Source organism: Myxine glutinosa, chromosome 8 (assembly GCF_964187855.1).
Source record: "Myxine glutinosa chromosome 8, kmMyxGlut1.1, whole genome shotgun sequence".
In the NCBI taxonomy this organism is placed as follows: Eukaryota; Metazoa; Chordata; class Myxini; order Myxiniformes; family Myxinidae; genus Myxine; species Myxine glutinosa.
The window spans coordinates 80147815-80160848 of record NC_136268.1 but is presented as its reverse complement, the minus strand read 5'-3'; the positions used below and the strand labels follow the sequence as shown (position 1 = coordinate 80160848).

The window sequence follows — 13034 nt, the reverse complement described above, 5'->3', positions numbered from 1 at the left end:
CTTTTGACAATAATAATTGCTATTTCCCTCAAACAACAATAATAATAATACATGGAACCAGAACTCTCAAGTGGATGAAAGCCACCACAACGGAAGTGACGAATCCATAACAGTGGGAGTGCATCAGGGGTCGGTACTAAGTCCACTACTATTTGTAGCTGTGATGGAGGTGCTGGCTCAGAACGTAAAGGAGGGTTTACCATGGGAGTTGTTGTATGCAGATGATCTGGTGTTGATTGTGAAAAGTATGGATGGACTGAAGGAAAAGATGAACAAGTGGAAGGAATGTATGGAGACAAAAGGTCTGAAGGTGAATATCGGAAAGACAAAGGTGATGGCAAGTTGTAAAGCATGTGGTGAGGTGGAAAGAACTGGGAAGTGGCCATGTGGTGTGTGCAGGAAGGGTGTCAGAGTGAACTCCATTCAATGTACAATGTGCGCTGAGTGGGTTCATCAAAAATGCAGTGGTCTGAGAGGGTCATTAACCAGTGTGGCAGCTACATTCAAATGCAAGGTGTGCACAGAGGGAGCTGCAGATGGAGGAAATGTTGAGTTGGATCTTGGAGACGGCGTGAAGCTGGAAGGTGTGAAAACATTTTGCTACCTCGGAGACATGCTGAATGGAGAAGGTGGATCAGACTCGGCAACGATGGAAGAAGTTTCGGGATGTGTATGGAAGAAGTTTCGGGCACTGAGTGGCGTGCTGATGAGGAGGGGAATGTCGTTGAAGGTGAAGGGAAAGGTGTATGCTGCATGTGTGAGAAGTGTTATGATTTATGGGAGCGAGACATGGGTAATGAACGGAGAGCAGCAACGAAGGCTGGAAAGGGTGGAAATGCGAATGGTTCGGTGGATGTGCGGAGTATCGTTGAGAGAGAGGAAGACAAATGATGAATTGCGAAAGATGATGGGAATAGAGCCTGTGATTGATGCTGTGAAGAGGAACAGGTTGAGATGGTTTGGTTATGTGTTGAGGAAGGATGAAAGTGACTCGTTGAGAAGAGTGATGGAAATGAATGTAGAAGGAAGTAGAGGATGGGGAAGACTGAGAAAGACTTGGCTAAAGATGGTCGAAGAAGAAATGCGGGCAAGGGGGTTAACAAGGAGAGATGCAGAAAATAGGGCAAAATGGAGAAGATTGTCATGGAAACCACAAGGCTAACCCCCGCTCTAGCAGGGAAAATGGCCTTAAAATGCATGTTGTTGTTGTTGTTGTTGTATTGAGACATTAAACAGCGTAAATTTCAATAAAAACTGGAAAAATTGTGTTGACCAAAAACTTTTGACCGGTAGTGTGTAATATATATATATATATATATATATATATATATATATATATATATATATATATATATATATATATATATATATATATATATACATACATATATATATATACATACATATATATATATATACATATATATATATATACATATATATATATATACATATACATATATATATATATATATACATACATATATATATATACATACATATATATATATATACATATATATATATATACATATATATATATATACATACATATATATATATATACATATATATATATATACATATACATATATATATATATATATACATACATATATATATATATACATACATATATATATATATACATATATATATATATACATATATATATATATACATATATATATATATACATATATATATATATACATATACATACATATATATATATATATATACATATATATATACATATACATACATATATATATATATATATATATATATATACATATATATATAAAAGAGTGGTTTACACCACGGGACAACAGCCCGCATCCGACGAGGGGGTCATTGGAGATTGGCGGCCGTCATCAGGGAGAAATCTTTTAACTCCGACAGGACCCCCCCCCCCCCCCCCCCCCGAACCTTCGCGTATTATAATAATAATATAGAAAGGCAGTATTAAAAACAGCTGTTGATAAAAGAACGATATCCACTTCAGTTATTTATGATATTCCATCCTTGCAATTACGGCGATAGAGATTATAACACTATAACAGTGAGGATAGATGGGTGATGAGAGCAGGTTAAGGAAGGTTCATTGCTTTAGACTTAAATCAAAATGAATGCAGTTCTATTTGCACAGTTTTACACAGACAAATCATCTCCTAAACTCACTTTAAAACAACATAATATAAAGTATTTCAGCACAAAACAAAGGGAAAGAGAAAGCATATATTTGAAGTCAAGAGCATGTTTATTATATTACACTACAAAGTATAGGTAAATTCAAAGCTGCTGTTACTTGCACAATGACACGAGGAAATAATTTGCTTTGGAAATAAATCAGTTTCTCAAGTCTTAACAAGTATCAACAGCTATGGATGCATCATTATTGGATTACAAAATAATCAAAAGGTTTGCATCTTTATGAGACACTCAACATGTTTTGGCATGTTTCAGAAAGCCCAAACGAAATGGGTGACATGACCAAGACCATGTAACCAGCACAAGACATGGTGTTGTACCAAGGTACAGGCAACATTACACCATCAATTTATCATTATTTCAATCAACAGAGAGCTCATTCGATATGAAACTGCTTTGTCATTCATTTGAATAATTCATACACATTCCATGACCCTAACATTTTGTATAAACATCCCAAGCAAAGATCAGGCTACTCACTGAGAGACATCAGCAATGTGCTTGTGTCGGAGCTCAATCCAGAGGTCATCATCCTCATCCAGCAGAACCTCTTTGGGATGAGAGTCACCTAAGCCACTGGTCTCATACCTAAAATAACGAGCACAAAGAGATAGACAAAATACGGCTCATTTTACCTTACAGGGAAATAGTTACTACCTTCCCCAAAAAACTAAAAGTGACATTTACAACATCCTTCCTTGAGAAACAAGCATTCTGAGTATTGCGCTGCAATACATGTCCCCTACCGGCAGGCTGTCGTCCGGAAAACTGTTGGGGAAATTACCAAAGTTTAAAGTGCCATAACTTTGTCAAAAATGATTGAAACGTCATGAAGTTCGAACTTGATCTGTAACTTATCATGAGGAAACCATGTACCAAGTTTGAAATCATTAGCATTAAGAGTTTAGAAAAAAAGTCCGGAAAACTGTTCTTTGCGTGACGGACTGACAGACGGACAGACTGACAGACGGCGGGACGGAGTGCAAACCTATAGTCCCCTCCGGTGTACACCGGTAGGGGACTAATAAGATAGTGAGTATTAAAAGAAAAAAGAAAAAAAAAGACAAGTACAAATACATTCAAAGCACACAGCCCCCATGCCAAATAAATAAATATTCTCCAGCACGGCATTGCCAGGGTGCCGATGGCTATGGCCTATGGCACCTGGCTATACCGCCGTGCAGCACGGAGAGACATTTTTGGGAGGGAGAGGTGTACAAAAATAGATCGATTAATTGTGTAATTAAAATCAATAAATATATTAATTGTAAAATATTTTCTTAATCAATTGGCTAATAGCATACCTAAACCACCAGTGCCTCATCCGAAGCTGTAACTTTTTGAAAATTAATTAAATAAGTCATTGATCAAAAAAAAATAATTATTAATCAATAAATAATTAATCGGTTAATTCATTAAATCGATAAATAAATAAAAATCCTTTATCGCCAAATCACTTGGTCATTGACATGTCCAAATATCAGCTTCCTAACTCAAAAGGTGCCTGATATAATGCCCAGAAGAGAAAGGAAATATATAAGTACTTAAGTAATCGATATTAGGCCGAAAAAAATATATTGCTGGTCTCTGGTCAGACCAAAGTTCCAGAATTGATGTGGCGATGCGGTTTTTTTTTAATTTCTTTTTTTTTTGGAAAAGCATGGATTGCACATATAAAGGTGTTGTTTTTTGTGTCCTCATCTGCCGTGGTGCCGTCCAGAGAGAAATTAAAGACAGCCAATGGGACTGGTAGGCCTTTTTGTAAATAATGAACACAAGCTTAAGTTATTTTAAAATGTATTTATTCTGAATATCATTAGTTCTTCAAGGATATTATAGACTGCCATTTCGTTCTCGAGATCGCCTCGCCGTACCGTCAAACATTCCAATGCATGGATCGCGTCAACACTGCGCATGCGCAAGTGGTCTAACGGGCCGATGGTCTCCCACGATCGCTTCTCCCAGTCCACCAGATTATCACAGCAGACACCTACAAATTCATGACAAACGAGACAGGATCCAGGCCTAACTAACGAGACCACCCGCAGCTCTCTTGGCCTTCTGGTTGCTTCACACGAACCCGACAAAGAACGTCTTCGTTTCAATAAATGACAATATCCAGCCGATTGGATTTATGACGGCACGGCACACAAAACTACTCATATCTTTGGAACGGCTGGTTGGATTTGGACAAACTAAACGTAGTTTTGTAGGGGAGAACCATACGCGAACGTCGATACCAATGGCGACCCTCGCAGACCCGCATTTTCCGAGACAGCGCGCCGCCCGGTAACAACAGGCGTGCGCTGTTGTCGGTACCGTTGGAAATTAAAAAAAAAAAAAAAATTGTTGACGCGCAGGGTCAAAATCGATGCACGCGCTGTCCAGAGACCGGAAATATATTTTTCTCGGCCTTAATTAAGTAACTAATCAATTAATTGATGAATCAAAAAACAAAAAATACTGTTTTTCACAAAGTACTTGCTCACTAGTGTGCCCAAACTTCAGCTTCCGAGCTCAAATGATGGCTGGGATATCGCCCAGACAAACAAACAAAGCAAACAAACAAACAAGAAAACAAACAAGAAAACAAACAAGAAAACAAACAAGAAAACAAACAAGCAAACAAACAAGCAAACAAGCAAACAAAAAAAAAACACAACTACAGTGAAAACTGAGTACTCCCTTTCAGCGTGTCACTGCCGAGCCCCCTTCGGTGCCCGGCAATGACGTTATGCAGCGCCTGGAGATGGCATAGGAAAGGAGCGGTAAACAACAAGTACAGATGCATTCAAAGCACACCGCCCCCATGCCAAATAAATAAGTATCCTCCAGCGCGGCATTGCCGGGCGACTTTGGCACCGGCAATACCGCTGTGCAGCTCATTGAATTGGGTGGGAGAGGTGTACAATAATTGATTAATTGCATAATTAAAAATCAATAAACGATGATCATAAAATATTTTCTTAATCAATTAGCTAATAGCATACCTAAACTACCAGTGCTTCATTCGAAGCTATAACGTTTTGAAAATTAATCAAATAAGTCATTAATTGAAAAAAAAAAAAATTTAATTGATTAAATCAAAAATAGCCTTTACAGCCACATCACTTGGTCACTATTGTGTCCAAATATTAGCTTCCTAGCTCAATAGGTGCCCGAGATATTGCCCAGATGAGAAAGAAAATAAATAAATGACTAATAATGAAAATAAATAAATAATAATCATAAAATAATGAAATAATTACTCAATTGTCTAATAGAATACCTAAACCACCACCGTTTCATCCACCACCGTAACTTGAAAAACATCAATTAATTAAGTCATTAATCAAATAATTAATCGATTATATAAATGATTAAATAATTAATTATTGAATAAATATTTAAAATAATTAATAAATAATTAATAAATTAATAATTAAATAATCGATTAAATAATTAATCGATTTATTGTTGAATCAATAAATCAAAAATAGTCTTTACAGCCAAATCACTTGGCCATTGTCGTGTCCAAATATCAGCTTCCTAGCTCAAATGGTGCCTGAGATAATGCCCAGAAGAGAAAGGAAAATATTAATCAATCAAGTCATTATTCCAATCATTAAATAATTAATCGATTAATTTAGGGGTTCCCAACCTGGGGTGCGAGATGGAATATCTGGGGGTGCGACAAAGAGTGGCTTGTGTCCTTGTCGTCGTGTGTCACGAGTCATCACTCAGCCATCTGCCAGTGTGCCTTTTGAACATGACATAAAACTTTTATGTTTGTCTCTGTCTGTCTCTCCCCTTCCGATCTTTTACACTACAAGAAAAAAAAGAAAAGAAGGATGGGTGATCAACCAAGATTGTTGTCATTAAACGCGTGCTTCGTTGAATGGTGACACGAGGTAAATGCTCAAATTTTCTTCAAATTAAAGTTTGACCACTCAATAATATTAAAAGTGTATTTTTTTTCATTTTTTTTTTTTTTCATCAACCGCTGTCACAACGGGAACCCAACGGGTTGACGGGTCGTCTAGTGTATTTATATAATTTTTTTATGTGTAGCTTAAATTGCTTCCCAATGACGAAAAATCACCGCACGCCACTGCAAGCAACGTCTCAAACCAATAGTCAAACATGTTCCACTCCGTATATACTTTATTCATTTTTTTTTCTTTTTTCAGCACAAACTCTTATCGTGTAGAAACTTGTTGTAACCTGTATACACCATTGTATACTTTTTACATTTTTTTTTTTTTTTTGCTCATATTAGCTCATATTTTTCTCTGTTTTGCAGATTAACCCTTCATCATGTCAAAAAGAAGGAAATGGAATGATGACTATGTGCGCTTTTGGTTTCACTTGCATAACGGGAAATTATGGCTTGCAAAAACCCCAGTGCACTCTTTGTAGCGTTGTGTTTTCCAACTCAAATCTGAAACAATCCAAGCTCCAAGAGCACTTCAAGAACAAGCATGGCGGAGCTGATGTCGAAGGACATGATGTTGGGCTATTGAAAATCAAAAGAGCTCGTTTTGATTCTGTAAGAACTCTTCCAAAGTTGGGTTTCGTTTCCGTTGAAAAAACACGACTTCTTGCTTCATACCAAGTTGCATATGCAGTGGCCAAATCCAAGAAGCCCCGCCCCGTACAATTGCAGAAGATCTCATCAAGCCATATGCACTGGAAATGGCAACAACTATCCTGGGCAAAGAAGCAAGAAAAAATTTGAACAGGTGCTCCTATCAAATAATGTCATTCACAACTGAATCAGTGATTTGAGTGAAGATATTTTGGACCAAGTCATCTCAGATATCAGAGCTAGTCCTCTTAAAATCTCTATTCAGTTGGATGAGCCAACTGATGTCTCCAGTTGTTGTCAACTCATCACATTAGTGAGGTATGTCAATGATAGTGCTGTGAAGGAAGATTTCTTGTTTTGTGAAGATTTGAAAACAAGCACAACTGCAAAGGATGTGATGCAGCTGGTGAAAGACTTCTTTGCCAAACATGATTTCGATATCAAAGTCATTGGTTCTGGGTGCACTGACGGGGCACCTGCAATGCTTGGAAATAAATCTGGCTTTTCTGCATTGATGAAAAAGGAGATTCCAGACTTGCAAGTTACCCATTGTTTTCTTCATCGGCATGGTTTGGCATCAAAAACATTGCCTCCAAATTTGAAGAAAGTCCTTGATACTTGTGTGAAGATCATCAACTGGATCAGGGGGCGAGCTTTGAACCATCGCATCTTCAAATCATTTTGTGAAGATCTGGGAAGTGAGCATTCAGTTTTGCTTTTCCACACAGAAGTCCTTTGGTTGTCACGAGGACAAGCTTTAACCCGCTTCTTTGAAATGCGGGAAGAAATCAAAGTTTTTCTGGAAGAGCGTGAATGTGATCTGGTTGGGGCATTGGAATCACAGCAATTCGCCCAAATGCTGGCTTACTTAGCTGACGTTTTCACTCGTATGAATGACCTGAGTGTTTCTCTTCAAGGAAAAGGGATAAACATATTGAAGGCTTGTGAAAAGTTTAACGCCTTCAAAGAAAAGTTACGTCTTTGGCATCAAAGGATGAAAAGAGGCAATCTCTCAAATTTTCCTTCACTTGAAAAGATGGTTGATGATGCTGATCCATAACTCCTACTGTGCGTGAAGAAATTGTGGCTCATTTGGAAATGCTGTCAGAATCGCTTGATGGTTATTTTGCTGCTGGAGACCTGAAGATTTCAGAAGAATGGATCATGAATCCATATCTATCTATAATTCCAGTAATCTCTGTACGTCTGTACGTTTGTACGTCTGTACGTTTGTTTGTCTGTGACCGCTGTTTCTCGACAACCACGGGTCCGATATACTTTTAACTTGCCAGGTATATTGCTGGGGACCCGAGGATGTGCCTTTTCAAGGTTTCATATTAATCGGACAATTACTTACCGAGCTATGTCCAAAAAACGATTCAACCAATCAGAGAGCAGCGAACGATCGCGTGTGCCGAACGTGGAGGACACACTCTGCCTCGGATGGCACATTTGAGAGCGTATTCATTTATTTCACGTTTGCAAACTATGTTGGCGTTAAACTATGTTTTAAAACTAATAAAACCGAATTTGCGATTCATTCGCTTTCCTGCGCGTTTGTGCACGCGATGGCGATTTCTTTACCAAACTCCGGAAGCCGTTCGCTTTGGACCAAACCATTGCATGTAAATAGAGGGGGGGGATTGTCACCGTACTCGCAAGCCGTTCGCTTTGGACCAAACCATTTCATGTAAATAGAGGGGGGGGATATAATTTTAGATATAGATATAGTACGGGCAATGCCCTAGTTCCTACAATATGGAGAAAATGTCAAATGATGAAGAACTGAAGGAAGATCTTATTGATTTGCGGACAAATCGAGCTCTTGAAATGCAATTTGAAAGCAAGACTTTGGAGGAGTTTTGGTGTGCAGCACTGGATATGTTCCCAAGACTTGGTGGAAAAGCACTCCGTGTCCTCATTCCATTTGCAACGACATACTTGTGTGAATGTGGATTAGGTTCTCTTTTGTCAATCAAGACAAAATCTAGGAATCGCCTGAATCCACAGGCAGACCTGCGGATCGCAATCAGCAAGAAAGTTCCACGTTTTGACAAAATCATGAAAGAGAAGCAGGAACAAAGAAGTCATTGAATTTTATGTTCACAATCGGGATTGATTTTACTGTTTCAATTTTTTTCTGTCTAAATTAATATCTAATTGCTCAACTTATATTTGCATTTCATGCACCGAGTTAAAATCTTATTTTTTAGTTCAATTTGTTCACCCACAGTATTGTATGTGGTTCAAAAATTTGACTTCATCTTCAAATGTGATATTACTTTTGTAGGGGGGTGCGAACATTAATCAAATATTTCCTCGGGGTGTGGGGCATAGAAAATGTTGGGAACCACTGGATTAATTGATTAATCAATAAATCAAAAATAGCCTTTACAGCCAAATCACTTGGCCATTGTCATGTCCAAATATCAGCTTCCTAGCTCAAAAGGTGCCCGAGATAATGCCCAGAGAAGAGGAAATAAATCGGTGCTTAATGAATCGATAATAATTAAATAACTAATGAATTGATTAATCAAAAAACAAAGAAACACCGTTTTTGCAAAAGCACTTGCTCATTATTGTGCCAAAATTTCAGCTTCATAGCTCAAAGGATGGCTGATTGTGATGACACCATCACCAACACCTTTTGAGTTAGGAAGCTGATATTTAACCAAGTGATTTAGCTGTAAATGATATTTTTGATTTATTGTTTAATCAACTAATCGATTAATTATTTATTGATTAAGCAAGTATTTTTTTATTTTTTTTGATTAATGACCGATTTAATTAATTTTCAAAAAGTTGCAGCTTCGGATGAAGCACTGGTGGTTTTGGTCTGCTCTTAGCCAATTGATTACGAAAATATTTTATGATCACTATTTATTGATTTTAATTATGCAATTATGCGACGTGCAGAAAAATGACCCGGGCCACTTTTTGTCCGTCTTGGGCATGCGATCATGCCTGCAATGTTTGGACTCTATCTGTTCAGCCGTTTCAGAGAGAATGGGTTTTTAGTGGTTTTTCTGGCTTCTCATTTAAACCAATATGGCGGCCGAAACACGTGGCCTACGTCATTATAAAAAAATTCTGCATCAATTTATACCGAGATGATGCACAAGAAATTTTATCCTGATCAGATGAAGTTTTTTTACTTGTCGAATTATGACGTCATAATGGAGGCACCTGTGACATCATTCACATATGTTAATCTGCATAGAGAGTACTTTACAATGAGATATGTCTCAATTTTTTCTGTGCAGCCCTTTTGAAGGTAGAGGTGCAAAGTTTTTCGTTTTTTTCCAAGATGGCGTCTGTACCACGTGACATACGACGTCATAATTAGCTTTACAAGATTCTAGACGCCAATGCGCCCTTGGTGAAAATTTCCTGTCCATCGGTCAAACCATAGCAGAGAAAATGATTTTTAAATAAAATAAACCTGAAAAAAAAAAATCGCAGTGCTAGAATCATTGACAGCCTGAGATGCTCATGCGGAGTTTCTTCTTCTTCACACAAGAACTTCTAGCTTCCAGACCATACATCCAATCATCTTGAAATTTTGCACACTTGGTCCACTTCATGACTTCTAATTTTTATGAACTTTCACATCGCTCAAATAAGCGGTTCAAGAGATATAATTTAAAATAAAAAAAATTCAATTCTTTATCGCTGCCATTTCATGTGTGCTATCGCAAATTCCAAAAGGGTGTTTTAGCATGCTAACAAGGGGAACACAATTGTGAGGTTTCCATTCAATATGATCAAAAATGAGGGAGGAGCTAGGTTTTAAAGGATTATGCTTCAAAACGTCATAGATCCTAAACCATGCGACTTATGACATCATGCTCGCTAAAATTTTTGTTCGTTATGGGTATGCGATTCTGCCTGCAAAGTTTGGCCTCGATCTGTTCAGTTGTTTTGGAGAAAATTGGTTTTTAGTGGTTTTTCAGGCTTTCCACTTAAAACAATATGGCGGCCAAACCACGTGACCTACGACGTCATTACAATTATTTTCTGCATCAATTTATACTGAGATGATGCTCAAGAAATTTCATCCTGATCGGATGAAGTTTTTTTTACTTGTCGAATCATGACGTCGTAATGGAGGCACCTGTGACATCATCATTCACATATGACATTTTGCATGGAGAGTACTTTACAGAGATATGTCTCAATTTTTTCTGTGCAGCGCTTTTGGAGATAGAGGTGCAAAGTTTTTCAGTTTTTCCAAGATGGCACCCTTACCATGTGACTTATGACGTCATAATTACAATTATAAGATAATACAGGCCGAGGCACTCCTATGGTGAAAATTTCCTGTCATTCGGTCCAACTATTGCAGAGAAGATGATTTTTAAAGAAATAAATCTGAAAAATGGCAGTGGCACAATCAGTTACAGGGCCTGAGAAGAAAAAATGTTGCGGTTCTTCTTTCAACAATAACGACTTCTAGCTTCCAGACCGTACAACCAATCATGTTGAAATTTTAAGCACTTGTTCCCCTTGATGAGAGCTACATAACATTAAAGTTTCAAGTCGATCAATGCAGTGGTTCAAGAAATAGCAGCTTTCTAAGATTTTCGTTCAATTATTTATTGCAGCCAAACCATGTGACTTATCAAAACTTCCCAAGTAACATTTTAACTTCCCCACATGGGGAACATTTGTGTAAAGTCTCCACTCGATATCTTCAAAAATGAGGGAGGAGATAGGTTTTAAAATGTATGCTTAAAAACGTCATAACTCTGAAACCATGTGACGCATGACGTCATGATTGCTGAACTTTTTGTTCATCCATATGTGATTATCATCGGTCCACCAAGTTTGGCCTCGATGTGTTCAGCCGTTGGAGAAAAAAGGGTTTTAGTGTTTTTCACGAAAAACAATATGGCGGCCAAACTATGACGTCTTTTTTTTTGCATTCTGAATTTATTTTTTTCCTCACTTTGCTAATGTAAAAATATATATTCATGGTATCAAGGAGTCTATTTGTCAAATTCTAACTTTGAAACATTAGCACTTTTAATATCCTAAATAAACCTGTTTTTTGGTCCCACTGCAGAGTTCTTTAGAATGAGCCATGACTCAATTTTTCCATTGAGCCCTTTCGGAGATATAGCGGGGCAAAGTTGAAGGTGTTTTCCGAGATGGCACCCATACCATGTGACCTATGAAGTCATAATTCACAGTAAAAATTCTACATGTCCAGCCATCATTGGTGAAAATTTTGTGTCAATCGGACCAACAGTTGCTGAGAACATTAATTTTAAAGTTTTCGGACATCAAAACAGGAGGTGGGGCAAAATAATAAGAAAAAGAAAAATTCTAGGAATAATAATAGGTATTCCTCTACATTTCATGTAGAGGAAACCTATTAAGATGACTCCCTGTGATGCTCGCAAAGTGAGGTGTACTGGTGTTTAAATTGTCAACAGAACACAGGTTGCTGCTCATGGGAAGTTGAAGGACCTGTAAAGACGACACAAATCTGCCCAAGGCTGGTTGGAGAAGCAAATAATTTGCTCACCCAATCTTTTGCAAAGGTATAGTGAAAATTAAATGTGTGAGCAAATGGTCATCATGTTGGATGACGGTGGGCAGAGGACAGGTAACTGCATATTGCCTGCAGGAAATGTTTGAGCCTACATAATTCTTCAATATCATGTGAAAAAACGGAAAAAAACGAAAATATATAAAACAGACGAAGCTTACTTGTAGACATCATTTTCAATTGGCAACAGATCACAAGCCATTGCCTGGAAAGTAAGCTCATGAAGAATGGGTGACACAGGGTCAAAACCACGGTCGACGATGAGGAGTTGTGAGCGAGCCTTGTCTGGTCCCTGCCAAAGCAACATTCCCCCCAACACAGTTAATAAAAATCTGACAAGACGTCAAACTCCAGCATTCAAACAATGATCTTCTTCTTCTTAATGGCAACAATTATTCGCACATTCTTGTGGAGTTGGCCGAGTGAAGTTTTTGGCCCAAGTCTTTCATGAAACGACTGACCAGGACGGACACTTGACTAAGTAATTAGGGCATTAACTTGTATTGTAATTTGACCGATGGTGTTGGTGATAGTTCACCTACTCTTCATGAAGGACACAGTGGGATCCTTATTGTCCAATAACTAATGCTGGCCGACGGGACACCCAGTTTAACGTCCGCCCGAGGGGCAACACACAAGTTGATGAATCACCCTGCCTGTGAGACACTGGGACAACAGTTTATAGTTTGGCCGAGATTC

General features: G+C 37.9%; 1 protein-coding gene and 1 long non-coding RNA gene across 2 annotated transcripts in view; both read right to left on the bottom strand.

Annotated features, from left to right (window-relative positions):
- The window catches only part of LOC137432623 (syntaxin-binding protein 1), a 116888-nt gene that overhangs the window by 27685 nt on the left and 76169 nt on the right, over nt 1–13034 (bottom strand). The window contains exons 9-10 of the mRNA XM_078783430.1: nt 12497–12627; nt 2695–2802 (exon numbers count right to left, since the gene is read on the bottom strand). Of these exons, the coding sequence (XP_078639556.1) occupies nt 2695–2802; nt 12497–12627 (239 nt within the window). The remainder of the gene's footprint in view (nt 1–2694; nt 2803–12496; nt 12628–13034) is intronic.
- Nucleotides 6473–9685, bottom strand: LOC144893296 (uncharacterized). Its single transcript, XR_013624330.1, has 2 exons — nt 8537–9685; nt 6473–7961 (listed from the first exon to the last, which is right to left on the bottom strand). It is a non-coding gene; the product is annotated as an uncharacterized LOC144893296 (long non-coding RNA).